This window comes from Gopherus flavomarginatus, chromosome 1 (assembly GCF_025201925.1).
Source record: "Gopherus flavomarginatus isolate rGopFla2 chromosome 1, rGopFla2.mat.asm, whole genome shotgun sequence".
NCBI classification, from domain to species: domain Eukaryota; kingdom Metazoa; phylum Chordata; order Testudines; family Testudinidae; genus Gopherus; species Gopherus flavomarginatus.
In genome coordinates, this window is record NC_066617.1 from 133,753,951 (window position 1) to 133,780,402 (window position 26,452).

The 26,452-nt window shown below is 40.4% G+C and overlaps 1 protein-coding gene across 3 annotated transcripts in view; it reads left to right on the plus strand.

Moving 5' to 3' along the window:
• The window catches only part of RIBC2 (RIB43A domain with coiled-coils 2), a 37,091-nt gene extending 26,977 nt beyond the window's left edge, over nt 1-10,114 (plus strand). For 2 of the 3 annotated variants that reach the window (XM_050966243.1, XM_050966255.1), the window contains exons 6-7: nt 1,233-1,399; nt 3,817-10,114. In XM_050966243.1, the coding sequence (XP_050822200.1) occupies nt 1,233-1,399; nt 3,817-3,898 (249 nt within the window). In that variant the 3' untranslated portion in view covers nt 3,899-10,114. The remainder of the gene's footprint in view (nt 1-1,232; nt 1,400-3,816) is intronic. The other variant, XM_050966252.1, reaches the window with a different exon arrangement.
• The last annotated feature ends 16,338 nt before the right edge of the window (nt 10,115-26,452 follow it).

Consider the following 26,452-nt stretch of genomic DNA (forward strand, 5'->3'; position numbering starts at 1 on the left):
CATAATAAAGGAGCTAGTTAATATGACAAGAAGTTGTCCATCTTTAATTTAACTTAATTTTTTAAGTTTCACTGGTCCTGAACAACTGTGTTATGTCTTTTCACAGACACCAAAAGCAGTTTAATTTTGATTGATAGATATACACAGTGTAGAGCTGCCTCTTCTGAATCTGTCTAAAACAGTGGTCCCCAATGTGGTGCCTGTGGGCGCCATAATGCCCGCCGGGGCATTTATGTGCGCTTGCCTAGTGCCCAGCAGGGGAGAGAGGCCGTGGCCCCGTGCCTGACGGGGACAGAGAACTCAGACTGCAGGCACGGTGTTCTCTGTTCCCAGCAGGCGTGGGGACTGCCTAGTGCCCAGCAGGGGAGACAAGCTGCAGCCCCACGCCTGCTGGGGACAGAGAACTCCGGGGCTGCAGGCTATGGGCGCCAGTGTTCTCTGTCCGGCTTCTCTCTTCTCTCTGGATTAATATATTATGTAATATTGAATATGATGATTTTCATATTATTTAATGTACAAATACAAAATAAGCCTTGAAAAATTTTTGGCACCCGCCACACTCTTCTGAAAACATGAATGTGCTACTGGCCACAAAAAGGTTGGGGACCACTGGTCTAAAAGGTGGTATCAAGGCTGTGATGCACAAGGGAATATGATTGGAGGTAGTGATAGACAAATTTGTAAATATAGGATGTATTGGAGGAGAAGGAAGTTTCTGAGTCAAAAATTACGCCAAGACAACAGATAATGGGCTTGATTTACTCTGAAATCCTTCTGGAGGAGGAAGTTCACAGTACTACAACTACACTGCAACCCCCTTTCTACAAAGAGACACTGAGCTTCCAGCACGACCTCAAATGTAGATAGCACTGGCCATGAAGAGAACATGGCCAGTCTGACCAGATTTGCACCAGTTTAGTGAATCTTCTCAGATACCATCCTTTAGTGGGTCTCCCATAGAGAGCTCTGACTGCATTATAGTATAACCCCCTAGGGGAAGGCATAATGAAACCACTGCCTGCCTTCCCCTGGGGTTGAATTTCCTCCAGGACACATCAGCTACTGCTGGTGGAGGAGGGTGCAATGTTCATCCTTCTGCCATAGCAGGGATGAATCAAGCCTGATAAAGACAAATGGGTTCATCACGTGAGTGAATTTGCTAATAAGGCTATTTAAATATTGTTTTATCTGTGACTGTGAAGAGAGAGCAAACATTTCTTTTATTCCTCCAGAGGCTGCAGGAGGAAGAACGGCAAAGAAATGCAGAGTGGGACAGGCAACGTATACAGGCTGCCAGAGCACAACTTCTTTTTGAGCGGCATCAACAGCGACTAAATCGAGAACTTCGCAGAACTCTGGATAATACTAATGCACAACTCTCCCAGGAGCAGAAATCAAAGTAAGTGCACAGAGGGGTTAATCTATATCAGATAAACTCTTTCCCATTGACACAACAGCTTGGCTTTATAAAATTGCTTAGCAAGCCTGCTGTACTTGTCATAAGATGTTTTGACATGGATTGCATTTTAAAAAATTGCAAGTTTAGAGCGAGTTTCTGAATTTTGTAGTATGAGGAAAAACTAAAACTGTTCTCAAGAGAATATCCTGTTACTGTTCCTAAGTTATACGTTTGGAATAATGGCTCAAATACTGACAATTTCTGCTGAGGTCATTGTGTAAGTGTCACGTTATGTTCATTGTACATAGATGGCAGAATAAAGATAGAAAAGTGGGGAAAAGATTCAGATTCCAAGGCCAGAAGGGACCATTATGATCATCTGGTCTGATCTCCTGTATAACACAAGCCATAGAATTTCCCAAAAATAATTCCTAGAGCAGGCGTAGGCAACCTATGGCACGCATGCTGAAGGTGGCACGCGAGCTGATTTTCACTGGCATTCACACTGCCCGGGTCCTAGCCACCGGTCTGGGGGGCTCTGCATTTTAATTTAATTTTGAATGAAGCTTCTTAAAATTTAAAAAAAACTTATTTACTTTACATATAACAACAGTTTAGTTATATATTATAGACTTATAGAAAGAGACATTCTAAAAACGTTAAAATGTATTACTGGCACGCGAAACCTCAAATTAGAGTGAATAAATGAAGACTCGGCACACCACTTCTGAAAGGTTGCCAACCCCTGTCTTAGAGCATATGTTTTAGAAAAGCATACAATCTTGATTTTAAAATTGTCAGTGATGGAGAATCCTCCATAAACCTTGGTAAATTGTTCCAATGGTTATTTTCTCTCACCATTAAAAATTTACACCTTATTTCCAGTCTGAATTTGTGTAGCTTCAGTTACAGCCATTGGATCATAGGTGCCAACCCCGTGGATGCTCCAATGAACTAATCTGGGGCACTCCCAAACAGTTGATCAGCGGCTGCAGCCAAATAGCTGTTTGGCAGCTCAGGAAGAGGCTTGGAGAAAGGTGGAGAGCAGCGAGCTGTAGGGACCTCGGGGAGGGGGTGGAGCAGGGGCAGGAAAAGACAAAGTGAAGGTGGGGCATTGGAAGAAGAGACTAAGTGGAGGTTGGGCTCTCGGGGTGGAACACTCCCAGGGAAAACTAGAAGTCAGCACCTATGCACTGGATCATGTTAAACCAGGGGTCCCGAACGTGGTGGCCACAGGCACCGTGGCGCCCGCCGGGTAGTCTGTGTGCGCCCGCGCAGTGGCCAGCAGACAAGCATCCACTGACATCCAGAGGTGCCATTGCCAAAATACCGTGATTTTCTGCGATATTTCAGCGGAGATGCCTCTGAGTGACGCTGTTTGTCGGCGTCATTTTGGCAGATGCTCATCCACTGCCATGGTCCCCCGTGGCTCATCGTCTGGCGCCCGCAAGACGAAAAAGGTTGGAGACCACTGTGTTAAACCTTTCTCTGCTAGATTGAAGAGCCCATTATTAGACATTTCTTCCCCATGTAAATAATTTCACATAGTAATCAAGTCACCCCTTAACCTTCTCTTTTGTAATAGTCAGAAAAGGGTAATAAATACAATGCAAGTATTCTTAATACTATATATGTCTACATGATTCAGCTCACTCTCTTGGAATCAAAAAGGATGGGACTCCATTGAGTTCAGTAGAGCTATGCCAACAACAGCTTAGGCTAAGGCCCAATGGCAGAGTTCAGCTTAAGTATTGTCATAAACCATCAAGTATTGTCATAAACTAGCTTAACAGTGGACAGATATGTATGCTTGCCAGGGGCGGCTCCAGGCCCCAGCACGCCAAGTGCGTGCTTGGGGTGGCAAGCCGCGGGGGGGCGCTCTGCTGGCGCAGCAAGGGCGGCAGGCAGGCTTCCCTCCACAGGCAAACTGCCGAAGTCAGCCTGCTTGAGGCAGCAAAAACCCTAGAGTCGCCCCTGATGCTTGCTGTGAGGATAAAGAAAAACTAAAAATAGCATGTTTAAAAAAAATCACTGCAAACCAGTGTCAAAACCCCAGTATTTAACTATTTGATTTTTCAGTGCATGCCTAGATTTTGTGCAAGAAATTCCTGTATCTGACAATTTCCTGGTCTTAAAACAATATGAAAGAATTCTGAGGCTACATTAATACTGTTTTCTCAACACTGGCATAGTGACATTTTGGGAACATGATTTTGGGGGGGGAGGGGAAAGAATTTTTATGTCAACTTCAGAAAATTGAGCTTTCTTTATTTTGATTTAGTATACAACTAAAATATATAGTAATGTATATAGTGCAAAACATTTGTACAGGATTGTGTATTTCACTTTTTTTTTATTTTAAAAATGTTCAGAAATTTAAAACATTTACTAATTGAGTCTATATGATTTATTTCTAGAAAAATTTATCTTCAGGAGGAAGTGTATTCAAATTTTCCAACAGGCCAATATTTCACACAGTTTAATACAACTAGCCGGTGACATATGAGGCATATCCACTCTCTGAAATATAAATGTATGTAAGGTTTATAGAAATATTAAAGTTTGATGAAGTTTCACTGCTTTTCTATGTTTTTCCCCAAATTTCCAGTTAAGATAGTTGTGCATTAAAACAAATCCATATTTTCCTTATGGCATATACTTGTAAGTCATAAGCCTGATGATTGGTATTCCTTGTAATTAATGATAAATATAGAGATTGCTGCTGATTTACGTTTTTGGTTTGGGGGATATTTTATAATTAACATTTCTCAGAAGGAAAAGGAAAATAACCGCAAATAACACTGAAATGATTATTTCAGTGCTAATTTAGAGAAGTTATTGGACCAAATCAGTTCCTGGTATGATTCCATCCCAATGAAGAATTAGGCCCATTGTGGGATATATTTTTTTTAATTTGTATTTCAGATTCTTTCACTACTCATTTTTACTGCATTGAAGTTCATATTTTGACTGAAACCTTCCTTTTACAGGTTACAGAAATATTGAGATTACAGCATGGTTATCAGATAACTTAAAGTATAACAAAACATGATCTTCATATGCTTTTCAGAGACCATCCTCTATTTTAAAATGCAGGAAAAAGTATGAGAAGAGTAACTGCTATTGGTGAGAGCAAAGAAAATGAAATATTTCTGAATATTTATCCATAATTTTTATATATATATATATATATATATATATATATATATATATATATATATATATATATATATATATATATATATATATATATATATATAAATAGAATTGAATTAATTTTATTAGTACTCCCAGTTAAAGTTATGTGCAGTCACTATATCCATTGTTAGTTTTTCAACAATAAAACACTGGGTTGGGTTTTTTAAGTGTTTTCAGTGCTTGTTGAAAGGTGAAAGATTTGATAGAAATGGAAACTGAAATATCCTGATCAGTTGCTGAACAGATGTTACAAAGGGAGTAGCACTGCAAGCTTGTTCTCCATGCCCCACCCCCCACCCCCAAAATGCACTGGGCCTAGATAACTACCCTGGAGGCCACCCTTATCTAGAATAGAAGGGAAATATGCTAGCTGGAACTATTTTCAAACCTTTCTCTTCCCAGAAAGCACTAATAGGTTCTACACTGGCTTCTTTGGCTAGCATAAATCAGTTAACCATGTTATAAACTATTTTAGAACACAATTTTCTGGAAAACATTTTATTTAAAATTACTTCTGACTAATATTATTTCACCCAACACAGGGCCAGGATATTGGGACCATTGGTTTCTATAAATGCAGATCTGCAGCTCCTCTTCCATACTGGACATATGCAGGGCTAACACAGAAAACTTTCCTCCCAAAGTGCAGGGAGTCCTGTGCAGCTGCTCAGCAAGCAGATCCTTCAGACAGTCCCTATGTGGTGATAAAGTGGTGCAGTTCTTCTCACTAACATGATTTTCACACCTATATTTCACATGCGTCAATGAGAATGTCACATAGCATGTTTAATTTACGCTTTTTGGGGCTGTCAAGCGAATAAAAAAATTAGTCGTGATTAATCACGTGATTAATTGCTCTATTAAACAATAATAGAATACCATTTATTTAAATATTTTGGATGTTTTCTACATTTTCACATGTATTGATTTCAATTACAACACAAAATACAAAGTGTACAGTCCTCACTTTATATTTATTTTTGATGACAAATATTTGCACTGTAAAAAACAAAAGAAATAGTATTTTTCAATTCAACTAATACAAGTACTGTAGTGCAATCTCTTTGTCATGAAAGTTGAATTTACAAATGTAGAATTATGTACAAAAAATAACTGCATTCAAAAATAAAACTGTGTCAAACTTTAGAGCCTACAAATCCATTCAGTCCTACTTCTTGTTCAGCCAATCACTAAGGCAAACAAGTTTGTTTACATTTGCAGGAGATAATGCTGCCCTCTTCTTGTTTACAATGTCACCTGAAAGTGAGAACAGACATTCGCATGGCAATTTTGTTGCCAGCATTGTAAGATATTTACGTCCCAGAGAAGCTAAACATTTGTATGCCCCTTCACGCTTCAGCCACCAGTCTAGAGGAGATGCTTCCATGCTGATGACAATCGTTAAAAAATAATGTGTTAGTTAAATTTGTGAATACACTCGTTGGAGGAGAACTGTATGTCTCCTGCTCTGTTTTACCTGCATTCTGCCATATATTTCATATTATAGTGGTCTCGGATGATGACCCAGCACATGTTCTTCTTTTTAAGAACACTTTTCACTGCAGATTTGACAAAACAAAGAAGGTACCAATGTGAGATTTCTAAAGATAGCTACAGCACTAGACCCAAGGTTTAAGAATCTAAAGGCCTTCCAAAATCTGAGACAGACAAGGTATGGATCATGCTTTCTGTAATCTTAAAAGAGCAACACTACAATGCACAAAGTACAGAACCCGAACCACCAAAAAAGAAAATCAACTTTCTGCTGGTGGCATCTGACTCAGGTGATGAAAACGAACATGCGTCAGTCCGCACTGCTTTGGATCATTTATTGAGCTGAACCCGTTATCGGTAACTCAGCACAGATTGCTGTGGAACTGAGGGCTTTGATTATTTCTCAAACTTAACGCTCTTGGTTATGGTTATTTACCAATTTCCCTCCCGCCTCCCCCAAAATCCCGGCTTAATGAAAAACGCCAGTATTTGGGTTTTACCAATTTTTTTCACCCAAATTTGGGCTTTTTCAAGACCTAGGAATTTTTCTCACAGGAAGCGAACTGGGCCGCACTGAAGGGCTGGTGTGGTCAGCTGAAAGCTTTGTCTGGCAGGGGGTGGGGTGGTCAGTACTCACAGGGTGCAGCCTTCTGCTGCCGTCTTGACTCCAGTCCTTCAGCACAGTTCCATTTGCTTCCTCTGTATGTGGGGGAGTGAGAGGGGAAGGGACCCAGGTCCCAGGAGCCAACACTGCTCAGCCATTGAGGTGACAGGCCAATAGTGAGGAGAGCTGTCTATTATTTTCAACCTTGCAAACATTTTTAATGTTCATAACAAACACTACAAATCACCTTCAAAAAGTTGTACTTTATTATAATTTCACTCACATTAGTGTCTTTAATGTCCCTTCAGCCAAGATTCTTGTAGCCAAAGAGGAGTTTAGATCCATAGATGAATACAGATAGGCGAGTAAAGATGGTGAAGAAGAGCATGAATGTGCCCAATAGAATATACACCTCTACTCCGCTATAACGTGACCTGATATAACATGGGTTCACATATAACGCGGTAGCAGCGTGGCTCTGGTGGTGCTTTAAAGGGTCCGGGGCTCCGGCTGCTGCGGGGAGCCCCAGACCCGTTAAATCCCGCTGGAGCCCTCAGCAGCTGGAGCCCGGAACTCTTTAAATCACCGCCGGAGCCCTGCCGCCCCTACCCCGATATAATGGGGTTTCAGCTATAACACGGTAGGGATTTTTGGTTCCCCACGACCGCATTAGAGCAGGGTAGAAGTGTACATGCAAATTAAGACAATACTGTCTCATGATGGTGTTAGTGCTTATTATGGAGGTAATGTGGAAATGAGAGAAATACCTTCACTCTAACACAAAAAGAAAAAAACAATGCAATTGTTAATTAGTCAATACAAAAATTCTCACTAAATTCAATGGGTTTTGGATCAGACCTTAGACCTTTAATCTCTACATACAATTTTTGTACTGACTAGTTGTTTCTGTTTTTTGGGTTTTTTTTTTTTACCAAAATAGTTAAATCGGTACAATCTTTACTCTGAATGTAGTAATACCAGTATAAAGATGCCTCATACCAGCATAGTTTATTTCCTTTAATGTACAAGATTTAAGCTGAATTGGTATCCACATTAGGCGGTTGTACTGTTTTAACTATGCCAGTTTCAAGCCAATATAGTTAAAGTGGTACAAAAATTGTATATAGACCACCCTTTTCAATTACCAGCTTGTCCTCTATAATACCTTTTGCAAATTGGCGAGGTATAAATTACGTTCCCTTTCATGTGAATATGAGTTGGCTAACAACATATATGGAAATATATACAAAGGTGTGATCTGTTGCTCTATATGTCTAAGTACTTATGTGCCTCATCTCTGTATTTCCATTCCATGGACCTCTGAGCATCTAATGATGTCTTGAAAATCACATATATTTGAGCTCCTTCCCTGCTTGTCCACTCTCAGAACAGTAGGGGTCATATTTTCTTGTTTTCATAACAAGCATTTTAGCCTGAGATACTTTTTAGAAGATGTTTGGCACTTCAGTGATTAGCATTAGGCATGGGAATCCAAAAAGATCATGATTAAGCATATTTCTGCAATTGCCATTTCACTAGTTAGATGAAAGGGTCAAAATGTGAAGTGAGAAGAGATACCTGTAATGATATCATTTTATCCTTGAAAGTTACAAAATTTAAAGGAGTTGTTTAGTGTCTCAGTTTCATCAGAACTAATTGTAACTTCAAGGAAATAAAAGCCAGCTGTTGGTTTGTTCCTTTAAAGGGACATGTAACTGAGTCATTAAGTTCTGAATGTGTAATGCTAAATTTTAAACATATAGAACCTGATCCAAACCATAGTAGGCAATGTTCACCATATAGTCTCATTCACCATAATACTTTGAAATGTAACTGCAACCAAATATAACTTGAAAATATGTTATAAAAGATTTTGCTCACGTTAACATCAGTAGTACCATTAACATCAGTAGTACTCATGTGAATACCAGAAGGAGGTTTAAAGTGTAGCTCCAACCAAATGAAAATATGTACTGAGAAGCATGGCAAATTATCACTGAAAATACCATGTGAGTCCAATGGGAACAAATGGGCCTAACATAACATTGTCATAGAATTATGGGGCCTGATTTTGATCTCACCAATTTTACGGTGGTGCAACTCCACTGACTTAAGTGGAATGACCCTTGATTTGAACTGATCAGAATATGGTCCATTATGTCTGTGCATCAATAAATCCAATATTCCATTGGGTCATAGAGTTTAAGGCCAGAAGGGACCACCAGATCATTTTATTATGTCATCAGTAGTTAGATGCTGTGCAAATAGAGAACTGCCTGGTAAAACACAAAAGTCTGATTGATAATACCAAAACCCATTCTCTGGTAAATTCAGCAGATTTCAATGTACTAAATTAATAAATTGATGTGTGGTACAGGAGATACTTCTAGATAAGTAACAAAAATTCAATTGTGGTTATTCATGATTAGCTCTCCAAATTAGTGCTTAAATATTACTGTATTTCAGTGGTGCCCACACTTTTCCTGTTATGCCCCCTGTCATAAACAGATAGTTAAGGGTTAATGTCTCTTATACCTTTAAAGGGTTAAGAAGCTCAGTAAACCTGGTTGACACCTGACCAGAGGACCAATAGGGGGACAAGATACTTTCAGATCTTGGTGGAGGGAAGTCTTTTGTTTGTGTTCTTTGTTTTGGGGGTTGTTCGCTCTTGGGACTAAGAGGGACCAGACGTCAATCCAGGCTCTCCAAATCTTTCTGAATCAGTCTCTCATGTTTCAAACTTGTAAGTAACAGCCAGGCAAGGCGTGTTAGTCTTATTTTTGTTTTCTCAACTTGTAAATGTTCCTTTTTGCTGAGAGGATTTTACCTCTGTTTGCTGTAACTTTGAACCTAAGGCTAGAGGGGGTTCCTCTGGGCTATATGAATCTGATTACCTTGTAAAGTATTTTCCATCCTGATTTTACAGAAATGATTTTTACCTTTCTTTCTTTAATTAAAGGCTTTCTTTTTAAGAACCTGATTGATTTTTCTTTGTTTTAAGATCCAAGGGGATTGGATCTGAACTCACCAGGAATTGGTGGGGGAAGAGAGGGGGGGGGATGGTTAAATTCTCCTTGTGTTAAGATCCAAGGGGTTGGGTCGGTGTTCACCAGGAACTTGGTGAAAAAGCCTCTCAAGGCTGTCCAGGGAGGGGAAGGTTTTGGGGGGACAGGAAGTGTTCCAGACACTGAAATTTCTGGATGGTGGCAGTGTTACCAGATCTAAGCTACTAATTAAGGTTAGAAATGTCCATGCAGGTCCCCATATCTGTACCCTAAAGTTCAGAGTGGGGGAGGAACCTTGACACCCCCCCCCTTAACAGTAACGGAATCTGTCTGCACCTCTCCTCCATTACTGCACAGTTGGCTCAGCAGAGGAGCTTGGACTGAAGGCGGAGTTGGGGGATGAACTGGGGGTTGGGGTGGAGCTGAGGCTAAAGACAGAACTGACCTGGGGGGTGGAGCTGGGCTTGTGGGTAGGTGGCATTCCTTCTCCCCCTAGGGGAACTGGTCCATGCCCCGCCGCACCCCCAAATGCTCCTCTGTGTCCCCTCGGGGACTGCACCTCTCAGTTTAGGGACCACTGCTATAATTATTTGGCTTTGTTAAGCATAAGCAAGCACTAAAGACCCATCTGTTGTTATTAATATTGAAGGGATATCTGATGTCTGCTATTATAAACAACAAGGGAAATAAGTGAGTTCATATGGTGGAAATTAATTATAGGGTGGAGGAAAAATGCTACTCTTTATGTATAGTTATTTCTATTTTATGTATCATTTTTCCTATGAAGATCTTGTCACGTTCTCAGCAGTGACTCTCTTTTTATATTTATCCTTTTAGAATACTTCTTCAATTTGGCCCCAGTTCTCTACTACTTATTTTAAAATCAGAAAAGATAAAGCAAACCATGAGTACAATACAGTTATGGATGTTTTAGCCCCTAAATGTTATTTGTCATGTAAAGTAAAAGATTGATCTAATTAGTATATAATATGTATTTAAATTCATAGACCATATTTAACCTCAAAACTTTTTATGATACACTCTACAGCCAGGCTGAATATCCAGAAATATGGTTGATGATATTCAACAAGACAAAGAAATTGTTTATAGGTAGAGATGCATATAGATTTCTGTATAATCAGAAAAAAAAATCAGTTCGGGAATGGACAACCTACGTATCTATCTATTTTCTTAGTTTTGATATGTTAGATCAAAATTTCATTTTTCCACAGCTTTTATTAAAATGTTTTAAACATGAAGATAGCTAATCGGTGTATCTAATGCTAAGATAATAATGTTCACTGAGATTCTGGTAAACAGTTGAAAACGTGATAGAAACAATAGTAGCCATCTTGTTTCTCATTCCATGCTCATTCTTCACTTCTCTAGCTCGCCATGTATGCATCAACATTTATTCCCTAGGTAACAATTTAATTAATATACAACATACGACATAATGGTATTTAACTAATTTCTGTTATTTTCTATGTCCTTTGTGGTATAGTGAGAGATTTTGCCTCAGTGTTTCAAATCTACCTTAAATGAAGGTTTGCAGAAAAAACTTGGGAGAGGGGTTTAAAAATCAGAAAAATTATAATTTGTGTAATTGGGTATAAGAAGTGTGGTAGTAGTGTCAGGACCCATTAGGATGCTTAGACTAGTAATTAGTTTTAAAAATAAGGCTTTAATTAGATAGAAATTAAATTAGAAAATCCAGTTATGACAGCTATAGGGGAATGTAATGAAAGACTCCATTAATGGTAATATAATGGAAAGTTCCATTTCCAGGGGAAGATTCCATTTTAAGGAAAAAAGGGGTTCATTACCTATGATGTAATAATTACACTTCATAGAATATCAGGGTTGGAAGGGACTTCCCATGATGCCTTGATGCAGTGGTAAAATTCCACTTCCAATAGGGAATTTTGATTGATAGCTCTAAGGATCACACACAGGTCAGCTGAGAAACCCCATAGCAATACATAGGAACCCATAGGAATGATGCAATCTGGAGACAGTATTGCATCATTTCTGGGTGATGCAATAGAGACATAGTATTGCACCATTTCCTGTGGGGAATGACTCAGCAAAATCCCATAGAGCTACACTGTAGCCCATAGGAATATATGGAACTGCTTGTCACATGTAGGTACACGTGAGAGGGTGGGGCCAATTTAGCATATGCTAATCTCTGAAAGATCTATCGTGGCAGTGGCTGGAGCCCCAGGCCCTTTAAATTGCTGCCCCAGGCGGCAAAGGCCAGGCAGCTTGGAAGGGCTGGTTGGGGAAGGCTGACCCCCTGCCCCGCACCTTCCACCCAAGGCCCCTCCCCTTTCCAGGGCCTGGAGCCAGGCACCAGTACAGGTAAGTCTTTAATTACTTTCACCCCTGTATAAGAGTGACAGCCAACAGGTGAAACCCTGTAGTGGGATTGGCGACCTGGAAGACGGAAGAATCTGCAAGACACCTGAGAATGAGAAGATGCTTAAGAGGTAACAGTAGCAGCATCAGCAGAACCCTGCAAAGAAGAAGCTGCCTGAAAAACAGCTGCTTGATCAGCTGCAGCCCAAGGATTTTAGGATTTCCCTGAGCAATAGCTGTTTCTGCTACTCAGCCAGAAGGGGGCCACCACAGTATCTAAATGGGCTTCTGTCTCTCCTACCTAAGGACTGCCTCACCTCAGGAGTGACCAGCAGTAACTACTACAGCAATCAGCGGCTCTTCATCAGCAACAGCGGACAAAGCTCTCTAATTTTGACAGATCAGAAGGACCAAAGACGGTTTCAGAGGGATTTTAAGAAAGGCTTTGTATTTACTATCCAGGAGTGTATGGGTTTTGTTTGTAAATAAAGCTGGGTGTCTGTGGTCTGAATGAGCTATTCCCTTACCCAGCTAGTAACCGTCCGGCCAGCGCTTACTGTTTAGTATTAAATATTTAGTATTGAATGTTTAATTGAGATATTGTTATATTGATATATGCTATAGAATTAGCAAATATTGTTATTGTATTAGTGTGTTTTTCATTTGTTGCACCACTTCATTCCCTTCTTAACTGTAACCATTCTGCTATCTATTTCTATTATTTTATTGTAACTACTCACTTCTAAATAAAATAGTTTTTGTTTTTGAAGATTTATTGCTTGTTCATCTATTTTTTGGTCAGCGGGCTGTATCTATGTCCTTTCAAGGGTCAGCAAGGCTAGCTTGCTTCCCTGGCAATTCCTTTAGGGCGGACTACAACCTCAGTTACTGATTTAGCTAAATTAACAATTAAGGTTTTTAATTAAAAATGACATCATTGGTATAGCATAATTGGATTAAAATCTTCCGGCAACAGTGGCACAATACAAATATTAATAGAGTGAAATAGGTTTTCTGTGTCAACACAAAGTACTAGCAAAAATTGACTATCTGGTAGTGTTGTTTTTCAATTAAAGACTGAAAAATATAATGGAAGCCCTAAGAATGCTTTATGTGGTCACTTACAATAGGAGGTTGCCTATTGGATGTTCAAGCCTTAATGTAGGCTTAATTTTATTCAGCTTTTAAGTTGCCATTATTGTTTATGCATTCAGATAAGTTTGTTAGCTGCATTATCATCACTTACAGTTTGTTGTTCTCAAGTTTTTGTAGCTGGCACCAACTCTTCTGTATATTTTTGACATGTCAGTCCTTTAATAATTTTTAAAGAATTTACATAGAGAATTTTTGTTAATTCAAAAATTTACCTACAGATGCAATCACCTCTTCTAAGGTTATCACTAGACATATCAGATGGAACTGCACTGTATTGGCAGATGTCTTTGATCTTTACTTATGTTCTTTCATGCTTTTTTGATGCAGATTAATAGTCTTATTTTTCTAATAGAAAAAAGTCTAGCTTTAGTGACTACTATCTTTTTGCCCTAATTTAAAAAAGGAAAAGTGTGCAGAATCTGTTTCCAAGCATTTACCAGATGTATCCCGTTGGTTACCCAAAACACAATAGTTGTATGCAGTGTATGCAGTTAACTCCAGAATTGTCTATATAGATCATTGATTGAACTAGAGTTGATTGGACAAAATAATAGAATTTCTCATCCTGCACACAAAAAATAGGGTAACTACAACTTTTTCTCGTTTTCTTTTTCCTTTTCTCAAAGAACAGCCGTAATAAGTTGTGCTCAGCCATAACCACCTAAAGCCAATCAATCTGAATACAACCACAAAGATTTATACATAGGAAGAAATAGTTCAGTCCTGAAAATTAACTGGCATACTCTCTACACTGCAAAAGCTCAATTAGGCCAAGTGGTCCCAATCAACCAGTTATGCTGTAAAGAGAGGAGATCTAGACTGGAGGAAGCTAATTAAAAGGAAACTCACCTGTGAGGGAACAGGCAGAGCCTCTATAAAGCTAGAAGTCTGGACATACTATAGGAAGACAGCAAGGAGGAAGCTAGCAGTCCCCCCTTCCTGAGATACGGGAGAAAGGAAGGGGAAAAAGAACACGGTCAGAAGAAGTCTGGTGTGAGAGTAGTAAAGTGGTGTTGATGCAGACCTTAACTGTTCACAACAGGGCCTGAACTGGAAATCGGAATAGAGGTGATTGTGGGTTCCCCTACCAACCTCTGCCTGATGCTTTTTGTGGCAAGAGACTTTAAAAGACTACCCTGGAAGGGGACACGGCTGAGTGACCTGGAAAGAGGGCTGTGTCATGAAGAGGCCACAGCAGCTCCTGAAGCAAGAAAGGGGCTACAGAGAGATGGAGTGCAACTGCAGGAAGGGGTGCCTGCCTTGCAGAGCTAATTCCCAGAACCACCAGGGGGAGGTGCTATCCTGCGGTAAGTAGAGCACCCTGTGACACATACTAAAAAGTATTGGCCCTGATCCTACAGTCATTTATGCATATGTTACTTAACTCACATGTGGAACCAGGGGGGCCACAGTTATAACTGTCTTTGCCATATCTGCTGTAGATCACAAAACAAGATGCTGCTTGATAGAAATTATAATGAACTCTTACTTTGAGAAATCTAATTCCTGTGGCTTCTTATTAGCAATCCTAATTCTTCATAGACAAAACCACAAAAATCCTGTCTGCAGAAGAAACCACAAAAAATAAACAAAAGTCGGTAGATGTCTTAGTAAAAATTACACAATTTACTTAACACAACATAAAATTTTATCTGCCTTTTATCCTTACAAATGATGGATAAGGTTTGCTTTTAAATAATTCTGTTGTAATAATATATGATCTAGTGTGATTATGCCATTTTGCAATGATATAAAAGGATGAAAAGATTAGCAAGGTTCCAGATAGTTCTGCTCTGTTAATACTTGCAACAAAACAGCACTTATTCTAATATGTGCTCTGGTTTTGCCTGACAAGATATTAAGAACTATGGCAGTGCCTGAAATCTGTGTTAGAAAAGGAAGACATTTATTGCTAGTTATGTGTGATCCATTAATATTCCAGCCTTAAAAGATATAATCTAATAAAGTTTGTGCTTTATTAAATTTCCTATGACCATTTTCCATCAACATGATTTAGAGGTTACTTCATATCATTTGGTTAAATGGCAAAGTTTGAACTAAAATAATAAGGAATTCAAGAACTTTAACGTTGTGCAGCAACTGAAAGATAGTTTAGAATGCCTGAAAAACCAACAACACTGCTGTAGCATCAGGATTATGACCATCCTAACAAGAAAGAAGGGTGAAAATATCCTCAATTTTGTGGACAATTTGACATCACAGGTTACTGTATGACGGTGATGCTATGCACTTGAAAAACTGCACAGCCATATGAAAATTGCCATTTACTTTTGATTACCTGCTTTTTGTCCATTGAGCAAAGTAATCTCCAGTGGAACTAGTTCCACCATTCCAAGCTTCTGATCATCTTCAGACAGACACCATTTTCTTTTAAAATCAATCTTCCAGCGAAGTGTTCTGTTCTTTCTCCTATATGTAAAAGGAACTACACCCACTGCCACCTCCCAAATCTACACTGCTGCAGAGTGATTAGTATTCAGTCCTGAAACAGTGGCAGATTTGAGGTCTGAAGTAGAAATAGCTCTTGGAAGACTCTAGTGTATAGTTGTAGAAGTGCTTCTTTCTGCTATGAAACCCCTTCTTGTATGCAGGGTTCTACAGATCTCCTTAACAACCAAATCTTAGTTAGGAACATACCAGTCCTTAGATTTAAAACTCTCCTTTGCCATGACTCCCACAAAAACTATGCCAGTAGCTATGCTGCTGGTGTGGTGAGACCACTGCCTATCCTGCTAACCAATACTGACTCATCATTTCCTTGCACTCCCTGTTGGGCTGTCTGTACACATCTGCTGTCTCTTGTCTTAGGTTGTAAGCTCTTTGGTGCATGGATTGTCTTTTTGTTCTGTTTGTACAGCACCTAGCACAAATGGGTCCTCATCTGTGACTGAGGCTCCATAGTGCTATGATAATACAAATAATAATAGTTAATAATAAATGAGGTCCAGCTCTGTGTGTGTGTATAATCTAAGTAATAAGGTTCCAAATTTGTCACTCTGAAGCCTAGAATGTCTGAGTTAGTGTGATGCAATAGAAACAGCTACAAGCATTGTAGAGAACTTTTGTTTAGAATATCAGCAGGTTCAACCATCACTGGGTTTCATGGTCTGTTACTGTTCAAGTTTTTAAGAATTATACCCATGCAGTGTACAGCTACAGTACGGCATTTATCTATGTCATGCCAAGAGTCCAAGACCATTGTGATATCAGAGGTAACACAACGAATCCCCACCTTCACTTTGTAGTGAATTTGCATGCAATAGTTTCACTTTTTGTATGAGGGAATCTGCACAGGTGGTGTATTACTTTGCCCAACTGCCAAATCCATGCAACAGCACGGGATTTCAGCTACTAGTGGGACCCCATTGATGTTAATGGGAGTTTTGCCATTGCCTTCAGTGGAGCCAGAATTTTACGCAGTCTATTGTTTTGTTTCTCCCTATATTTTATATATGGGCTTCAGTGTGTATACTTTATATAAAGTAAAGGGAGAGAAGAAAAAATTGTCCAAATCAGGTGGTTGAGACAAAATATTCTAGGCAAAAACATTTCAAAACAAAACAGAGAATAGGATCTAAACTCCTATTCTTTCCAGATCTCAAAACTAGAAGTTCTGTGACCTAGGACATAAAATTAGAATTACAGCATCAATGGGGGAATGATAATATTTATGAATGTCGGTATCCTTCGGCAAAAATACCATTGCAGGATTGCGGACACAATGCCTTTCTTTGTTTCCTGTGAAAGCCGTAGCATACTCTAAGTCCTATAAAATAATAACTGATAGATAAAATAGGTGTTTATTATAGAAATAGTATGAAATCTTTATCCCTTTCTAAATTTTCTTTTATACAAATGACTAGCATGTTTTTGTCAGATAAAATATAAAGACAGATCCAAATAACCAACAAACTGCAACATGTCAGCAAAAATGTGACAATTCATGTTTTTATAGAATGGAGATTCTTTTGCGAGTGCTTACTCATGTTGATTCCGTGTCATATGCATGGCTGCTAGAGATTTTTCCCTTAGTGATATCTGTAAGGCTGGCTCTGGCACCCTCTGGAATCCCATGCTCATGAGCTGGTATATGAGGCACTGCTGGCCCTGCACCCTCTCAGTTCCTCCTTATCACCCGTGATGGCTGCTGAACACTCCTTGCTCTTGCAATCTCCCCTTGGTTCTCTGTTCTGGACTCTCACAGTTCTACCTGTAAATAGTTATAGTCAATTAGTCTAGTGTTTAGTTCTACTGTTAGTTGAGGTCTCATTGGGAACTTAATCCCAGGGACGGGGCATGTCCCAGTCCCCGGGGTTTAAGCTGTGAGCTGCCTGCCAAAAACCCATGCTGGGTAGTGACCAACACACGAGCTGTCTTAAGTGTCTGGAAGAGGCGCATGTTAAAGACAGGTACCGGATTTGTAAGAGTTTCAGACCACACACTCCCAAAGACCAGGATATATGATTGAAAGCCCTGTTGACAGAGGCTGCCCTGTGTCCTGCATCAGAGCCACATTCCGACTTGGCACCCAGCACATCAGCCTTGGTGCACAGTGCTCTGCTGGCAATGGACCCTCCCGGCACCGATTGCCCCTTGCCCAGGCTAGTCAAGAGTAGCTCCCCCTGCAAACATGGGAGACCACGAACAAGTCAAGACTCATGCTGAGGCATTCGTCTTCCCCAAGGCTGCTATCAACACCACCCACAACATCCAGCCCAGCTAATCTGGTTAGGGATGTAAGGGGAGGTTTATGCACCTGTGCATGGGCATATAGTCCAACTTACTTTCAGCCTTGAATAAATTATGCGTTACAAATAATTCATCTCACTCTCATCAGGCCCTTTCACGCATATGAACAGAGCAGCTTTTTGCATTATGCACAGTTTTGCTTTCCCCCCACCTACAGTTGTTGATTTGATTTTAAAAATGCAATTTTTGTGCATCATGAGGAAGAATGGGTTCTGCATCCTCGTAGGGGATTAAAAAAAGCAATGTGTTACATTAAATCTGGAAGAGAAAGTTGGTTTTTAATTTGATTTCTCTATGCCTGTGCTTCGGTGCTATGATATAAAGCAGGTTACGAGGAAATAAATCCGAGTGAATGAGGAAAAACCTCAGTTGGAAATAAAGAAGGAATTAAAAATGTTCATAAATAGTACAGATTTAAGCCTTCTGGGAACAAGACTTATGCAAAAGCAATATTCTTTCTATTTCTGTCAAATAAAACATACAGTGGAGATATACCCTGTAGTTACTAATCTAAAGCTCAATACAGCAGGGCTTTAGAAAAAGATAGCATGGGGCCTTTTAATCTATCCTTTAAGCACAGTGAGACCGTTTCTTTTCCCTATATCATATAAAAGATGGACTTTGGTGAAAACTTTTATTTTATTTGTTAGAATTAAATTAGAGATGGGTGACAATTTACCAGGGCTGCCCAGGGAGCGCAATTTGCTCCAGGTCCTGCAAGGGCCCCCATGAGAATATAGTATTCTATAGTATTGCAACTTTTCTTATGGAAAGAGCCCCCGAAATTGCTTTTCCTCAGTCCCCCCGGAATCCTCTGGGTGGCCCTGCAATTTACCAGGCGTGAGTAACATGACCTGAAGAGCTCTGTGTAGCTCAAAAGCTTGTCTCTTTCACCAACAGCAGTTGGTCTAGTAAAAGCTATTACTACACCCACGTTGTCTCTCTAATAACAAATAACTTATTTCCAGTTCTTCTGTTTTTTATTATTTTACCATTTGATGCAGCTGGTTATTAATCACATTTGATATTGTTGTTTGTGTACTGGTCACTGTCTGTTCCTGAATTTCAAGTGAACATATAAAAGTGCAGCAGACCTCTCTGGCTATTTATTTAATTGCAGCAAGAGTACTGTTAATTCATATGATTCAATATGTTTGATTGTTTAGATTTCAGCTGCTCTGGAGGATTTGATGTTTGGATTGCTGATTTTACCTCCACTAGACGTAATTGTCACAACAAAATATTTTAGCAACTGTAACTGAAACTTTCTAGGTAAAGATCTGACTGGAGTAAAAATCTCTTCTGGTTTCATGTAATGGGCTGGCTAATGAGATCTGTTGGGGTCAAGATTTAATACTATGATTAAGGAAAACATTTTTAAAAAATGCTTTTTTTTTTTTACACAATATTTAATTAGCTGTGGAACTCATTGCTACCTTGTAGCAATGAGGTCAGGAGCTTAAGCTTGTTTTTACCCTGTTATCTGTTTATATGATTAATGAGAAAGTTATATTTGATAGGATTAAAAAACTAGAAAGTATATAACCAGCCATGTTTAAGGGCACAAGTCAATCAATAAGTGCCTTAAGCAAGTCAGAATGTGTCATTCATATAAAGACAATGGAACCACTCCAGTGTGAAGTTCAGCATGTGCTTAACTACATTGCTGGATCAGGGCCTAACAGGCTGAGGGATTAAATAAATTTCCACTATGTGCAAGTTATTCCATAAGTGTCTACTATGCAGTTTCTTGTACCTTCCTCTGAAACATCTGGCACATGTCACTGGCAGAGACAGGATACTAGAGTAGATGGACTATTAGTCTGATCCAGTATGCAGATCCTATGTTTCTATCATTTCTAATGGCCAGTAACACTAGCCTCATTACATTTCAGTGTCTTTCTCCAGGACACACAGGAAAATTGTTGTATGATCAGCGACTATCTTCCATATGAATTAGTTTGATATCTCCAGGGGCAGAAGACTTCTCAATTTATCCATTATGAAATATAAGTTATTGAGACTCAAACCTACTAACTAGAAACAATCAATTAAAATTAATCTAAAAAGCCTTATATAACTTCCAAATTTTTAAAGTAAATGGGAAAATCACTTTATGCCTCAGTGCTGATGTAACTAAGCTTGTAGCCCAAATGATGTTCACATTCTTGGCAAGTCACATTAAACAGAGAATGTATGGTCTTATAATGTTGCTCAGATTCAGGAGAAAGGGAGTTCATGCAAACAAAATGCTAATGTTGTGTCTAGAAACTGTTATTTATCATTAAAATGGAGCCATGATAATAGTATTAATATGTTAGGATGTCAGGTTTTAGGGCACTGAATCAAATCCAAATTCTGATTGTCTCGCTTGATGGGAATGTCAAGCTGTACGCTGAATTAATATTGTGTGTGGAGGAGAGAAATTTGAACACTGAAGTCCAAGGCATTGAGTATGTTGTGCTCAAATTAGATACCATTGGCAGGTTTTTTTTTATCCCTATCAATCTCTAAGCATGGCTGTGTTTCTAAATTAAAGCTATACTCTCCAATAACCTGCTGAGAAAGAAATGTATATTAATTGCATATTTGTGTACAACATAGATATCTAATTATCAAATTAAACCTGTCTTTCTCTTCTGGAATCCTTAAATAGTTGAGATCTGAACACAGATAATATTTATAGTATTGGATTTAAATGATTAAATGCCCAATCCAACCCCTATTGTATTCAATGAGCGTATCTTCATTGAATCCATTGGAATTGGATCAAGATATATATTTCTCTTAGTGAGTAGTCAGTATTTGCTCTCTCGCTGTGTGTATACACACGCACAAGATTTTAATGATCCCTCACATTCATTCTACAACTAAGGAAAGAGCAGATTCCAAAGGATGGAGGAAATTCCTTAGCTGAAATTCTGAGGCTTTTCTTCATTAATGAGCAACACGTTATCAGGATACCTTACATGACCTTCTACTGCTTGCACAAATGGACACACCGTTACAGCTTTTTTTTTTTAACATAAACACATTAATACAATTTGATTATAAAATATTTATATAGTGCAGTAGATTACATGGGACTTTGCAGGACATAACTAAGAAAAATTTCCTTTCATATTATATATTCCTACAAAGATTTCCTGTCTTAAGATGGTTACTCCCTTTGTACAGTGTGTAAACCTCAAGACCTTTGAACAGTACTATACAAAAGATATCTTTATGAAGATATTAAACATGGCTGAATCAATAACATTGTAACTGTCCAGCGAGGAAAAGTTAAACATAATGTTTGAAGTTTATTTTTTCTAAATAACACTTTAACAATTAATGGAATGCCTCAGTCCATTTCACCTATTAATAACATACTATGTATTTTTTTATATATAAAAAGTTTCTATTGCCAGACTTCTCAGAGGTCGTCCAATATACAAGCAAAAATGTTCTAAGAAACTAGTTGATGTATGTCAAACATCTACATATTACTCACCTACAGTCATGCCCTTTCCCCATCCTACTCCTTTATCTCCCTCAAGCAAAAGTCTGAATGAGGAGATGAGGTCCTTAAGCTTAGCACATTCATGCTACATCAGACCAATGGGACAAGTGAATTCTAGAGTTAACACCTCCCACCCCCAGCACCCCTTGTTTTCCACTTTCTTGTTCACTGTGTAGTCATTTATACTTGTGCAAACTGAATGTAAAATGCTACTATTGTGATTTAGAAGTATTTTACTCCTACATTGCACAAGTATAAATGACTAAACTAGGTGCAAGTATGATTTCAGTTGTGAAGACAATGCACAGAGAAAGAAATGGCCTGTAACATAGCCAGGACCCACTTGGAATGGGCAAAAGGTGTAATCTAACACACATTTGGAGTGGACTGAGCCTTTTTCTCCACATTTGCTAATTCACAATTGAAATCAAGAGAATAAGATGCTTCAAAAATTAACTGCATGACACACACACATTTTGGCTGCCTCCTCTGCTAGAGAATGACAAACATAAGGTGCCTCAGCAGATGAGGCTCTAGGTAACTGGTTTTAATGCCGTTGTGAAAGTTATTGTTATGCTGGGGATGGGAGACAACTTGTTGAAGCTGGTGAGCATAAAAGCCACTTTCTATTCAGGCTAAATGAGGAAACAATTTGTGGAGAACTGGGAAATGTCTGATTTATTTTTATGAAAGAATGTGTGACTCAGTTTCCCCTTCCACTTTGTATTGTTACTCACCAGTTGTGAAAGGCGTTAATTCCATTCTTGAAATAAGACTAGAAATGCAGTGACTAAGGGGAAGTCACTAAGCAAGGATGAACTACCAGGAACTAATATCATAAGGAGGTAATTACTGCAAATCTCTAGACAGATGAACAAATTTGCAGAAGGAAGTACCACCTTGAGGGGAATTGCATTCTGGTCTTGACCAGGTTCATGGGCAGGGGCTGCAGACAAGGAACTGAGGGTATATAAAGTGGCCTGTGTAATATGGAGGCGGGGTCCCACTCACTGGATCCAAGAACTGTCCTGAAATTGTAACCAAATGGGACAAACCCTTGGTTTGAAGGACTTTGACACCTATCAGGGTCTCTATAGAAGATGATTGACACCTTGTAAAACAGGCATATATTTGTGTTCAAGCCATTCTCTCTGTAGTGCTTTTGTTCTACATCATTGCTTTGTTGTGTAAAAGCTGGCTGGTTACTGATAAACCCTTTTCATAGGTCCTGGGAGATAACAAGACCGCAAGTGCTGAAGTAATTTCAAACTTGCTAACATGACCACAGCAAAGGGCAGGAGGAATGGCAGTTTAATTTCTCAGTCTAGTGGGAGAGGACCATGAGTTCCTGCACCAAGTAAGGTAATTGATTGAGCCTTGAAATCTGACTGGGGGTGCCCTCAAGGAGGCCACAAAGGAGTCAGAGATGCAGTTACCTCAGGAACTGTGACACACTTAAATGACCTTTTGTTTAGAGTTGCTGTAGCCATGTTGGCAGCAGGATATTTGGGGGGGGAGGGGGAGGCAATATCTTTTATTGGACCAACTTCTGTTGATGAAAGAGACAAGCTTTTGAGCTACACAGAGCTCAGAGGATGGAAGGGGACAGGAGAAAATTAATGAGGAAAGGGGTGAAAGGAAAGAGCTAGAGCAGAATGAATGAAAGAAAATCAGGCTAAATGAATACTGTAAAGTGAAAACCCATACAATGACGAAGAGGGAAGAACCTGGATAGAGTAACATTTTGCTTTATCTTAATTTGATATTAGACATTTCTTCAGATAACAGAGATAATAGGGTTCCAAAGACTAAGGAACTTGTCCAATTTTGTTTGTGGGCATAGTTACCATTCCATTCCTGTAATGGATCAATCTTAAGGCACATTGTGAATATGTGAAGTTAGGTTTTCCCATAGCCTCACAACAATGTCCGTTTTTTGCTGCTCGCAGGAGCAACGTAACCAATATCTTTCTAGAAGGCCCCAGATACACTGAAACTGAGGCAGTTCTGCCGGGTGGGCAAGGCAGGTTGTGGAAAGGTCATAGAGGGGGGATTCCATGCCCTCAGCCACTGTGGAGAAGTGCTTTCTCCATAGTAGTTTGTCTGGGATATTGTAGGCTGGGTGGAGATATGGGGAATGAATCTACTATTATGTGGCTCCTCTAACCAAATTCCATTCATAGGAAGAGTGCTCGGACCACAATCTTGCCCACAATTGTAGAAGTGGGCATGGAGCCTGGTGCCGGGTAGCGGGGGAGGATTCCATTCCTCCTTGGCCTGTGGTAGGTTCTTTGCACACAGCTTGTTGACTCAGGCTTCATGGCAGAGTCCAGTTTTGAGTGTTTACTTTTAGCAGTAGTGGTAGTAAGTACCTTGTATAATGGGCACTATTATAATGAATATCTACCAGTGGCACATTCTCATTCACCACCTCTTACCAGTAATCATTTATTCCCAAACTGACTCTCATTAGAAGACTTTAGAACATTCTGATCTACGCAGTTGACAGAATTCACTGGACAAGTGAAATGGTGCATTCTGTCTGGGGTAGAACAGCCCCAAATGTGTAGCGCTGTATTTCTGAAAATCTTAGAAGTAGGTTTGGCTATGCCCCTCTACCAGCCCTGTCTATTGGCTTGGACTCTAGCACTGGAACATGTGAAGTTATCTGAAAAATGAAGAAGAATGTCAAAGAATTTCTTAACAATGAGGTTTTGAGGGTTTTCTTTAATTTAGAATCTGTCTTTTAGATAAAGGGACAAGTCTCGTGTTCAGTTGCAAATGTCATTACCTCTCTCTCTCTCTCTCCCCCCACCCACTTTTCTATTTTTTTGTCTCAATCTGTCCCTCTTTCTGTGGAGAAGAGTGGGAAGTGGCTTTTCGGTGTTTGCCTTTTAAGGAGATGTTTTTGCTTGGATTATAAGGTCTGACTAGTCTAACTGGAAATCATTAGGAAGGCTGACTGCAAATGACAACCACTGTGAAGTGGTTGGTGTAAGTAATCTCTGAAGAGACACATGGAGTGAAAGGGAGAGAAACTGAATAAAAGAGTGCAGTGCACACAATGGTAAAAATGTTCTGCAAATTTGGTGAAATAGTGAATACATCAAACCTATTCTATTTTCTACTGTTACCTTTCTACAGCTTTGTAAGTTGTATCAGGACCCAAGTGTGTTCGGGTGACCAGCAGTTCAAGATAGAAAGCATTTGTCATTATTTAGTTAGCTACTCATGATTGCTTACATATGGGTTCAGTTTTTAAAATATTCTCTAGAGTAGCACAAGGACTTTTTCTAATGGTGTTAGCTACAGTGTTTGACTTAAATACTGTTCCAGGGGCTGGGTGGACGGGGATAAAACCATTTCAGGGGGAGTTCTTCTTCTTTGGGAAACTATTTTGGAAATCCACACATTCATGCTATGTAATTCACTGCAAAGGCAAAGAAATTGCCCTTCAGACATATCTGCACGACTTAAGGAGGAGATTGATCTATGCCTCCTCTTCCTCCCGCCCCACACCACCTTAGCACTGTCTGTCAGGATGCAAATACTGCCACCCCAGTATGACTCATTTCCGCTCTCTCTTGTGCTAGGCCTTGTCCATCACACAGGCTCCTCCTCTCCAGCTGCTGGAATCATTTTAGTTAGGGTGACCAAACTTCCTGTTTTTAAAGGGACAGTCCCATATTTAAGCCCTCCAGCAGGTGTCCTGACTTTTTCTTAAAAACAGGCAAATTGTCCTGTATTTTCTGTCTCTCCTCCCCACATCAGTACTGGTGGGTTCTGCTGCTGGCCAGATCCCTGCTCACCCGCCGCACACCCACCAGAGTTGAGTGTGTGTGTGTGTGTGGGGGGGGGTCCAGTAGCTGACAATGGGAGTGGGTGTGCAAGGGGTGGCAGAGTGAAGATGCAGCGTGCGGGGCCGGCAGCTCCCCTTGCTGGTTTATCAGCATAGCACCTGCTGTGAGCCTGGTCTCAGCCAGCAGGGCCCTGCCCGCTGTCCCGTTTCTGACTGGTACTGGCTGTGAGTTGTGGTGGTTGGTGAGTGCGGGCAGGTGGCAGTCAGTTACATGTCACCTCTGCTGCCCACCCATCGATCCTTTACATGTTTCCCCTCTCGTTGTCTTCTCCCTGCTTTGCCCCTTCCCCGCTCCCACCAGCCTAGCCCTGTTGCTCCTCCATATTCCCACCGGTGGAGTGAGTCCTACGCCCAGTGCTGTTCAGAGAACCAGCCCCTGGTTGGAGTGCTCAGCTCACCAGCGGCCTGACCAGCAGCCCAGGGTGCTGGCCAGGAGGAGCCAAACCCTGCATGTGCCAAAGCCCTGCACAGCACTGTCACGGGGAAACCTCTCCACCCCTCAGCTAAGCTCTGGAGTGGTGGGGGGGAAGCAATTTCCAGCCTGTTCACACCTCAAACCTGCAGGCTCCTGAGCAGCCCCACAGGCAGGGGCTTAGCACCCTATTCACACACACCAGCCCTGGGTCCTGCTCCCAGGGAGTGCGGGGATGCTCTGTCCCCTAGGCACCCTCCCTTGCTGAGCCACCTCTCTGGCTCATTTGCTGAAGCCCCTGCAGTCAGGTTCCCTGGGCCCTGGTGCACAATGCATCCTTAGGGCTTAACCCCTTTCTGCCTGCGCTGTAGCCAGGGTACAGGAGGCAGCTGGGTTATGTCCATGGCCAGCAGCAGTCTGGAGGTGTTAGTTGCCTTTCTACACTGTGCAGGCAGCCACAGGGGAGTAGGGCAGAGGAGGGGAAGATGAATATTCCACGGCCAGGTCATCCCTCCTTCACCCCCCCACCCTGCCAGGGCTGGAAGCAGCTCCCATCCCTTCTCTCTCGCACAGCACTGAAAGGCTGCTGCTGGCCATATTCTGGTGTGAACCCTGGCAGAAATCTGAGGAGAAGGGGCATGTGACCCTGCGTCTTCCTCCCGCCCCCATGTGTTGCCTCAAGAAGATGAGGCG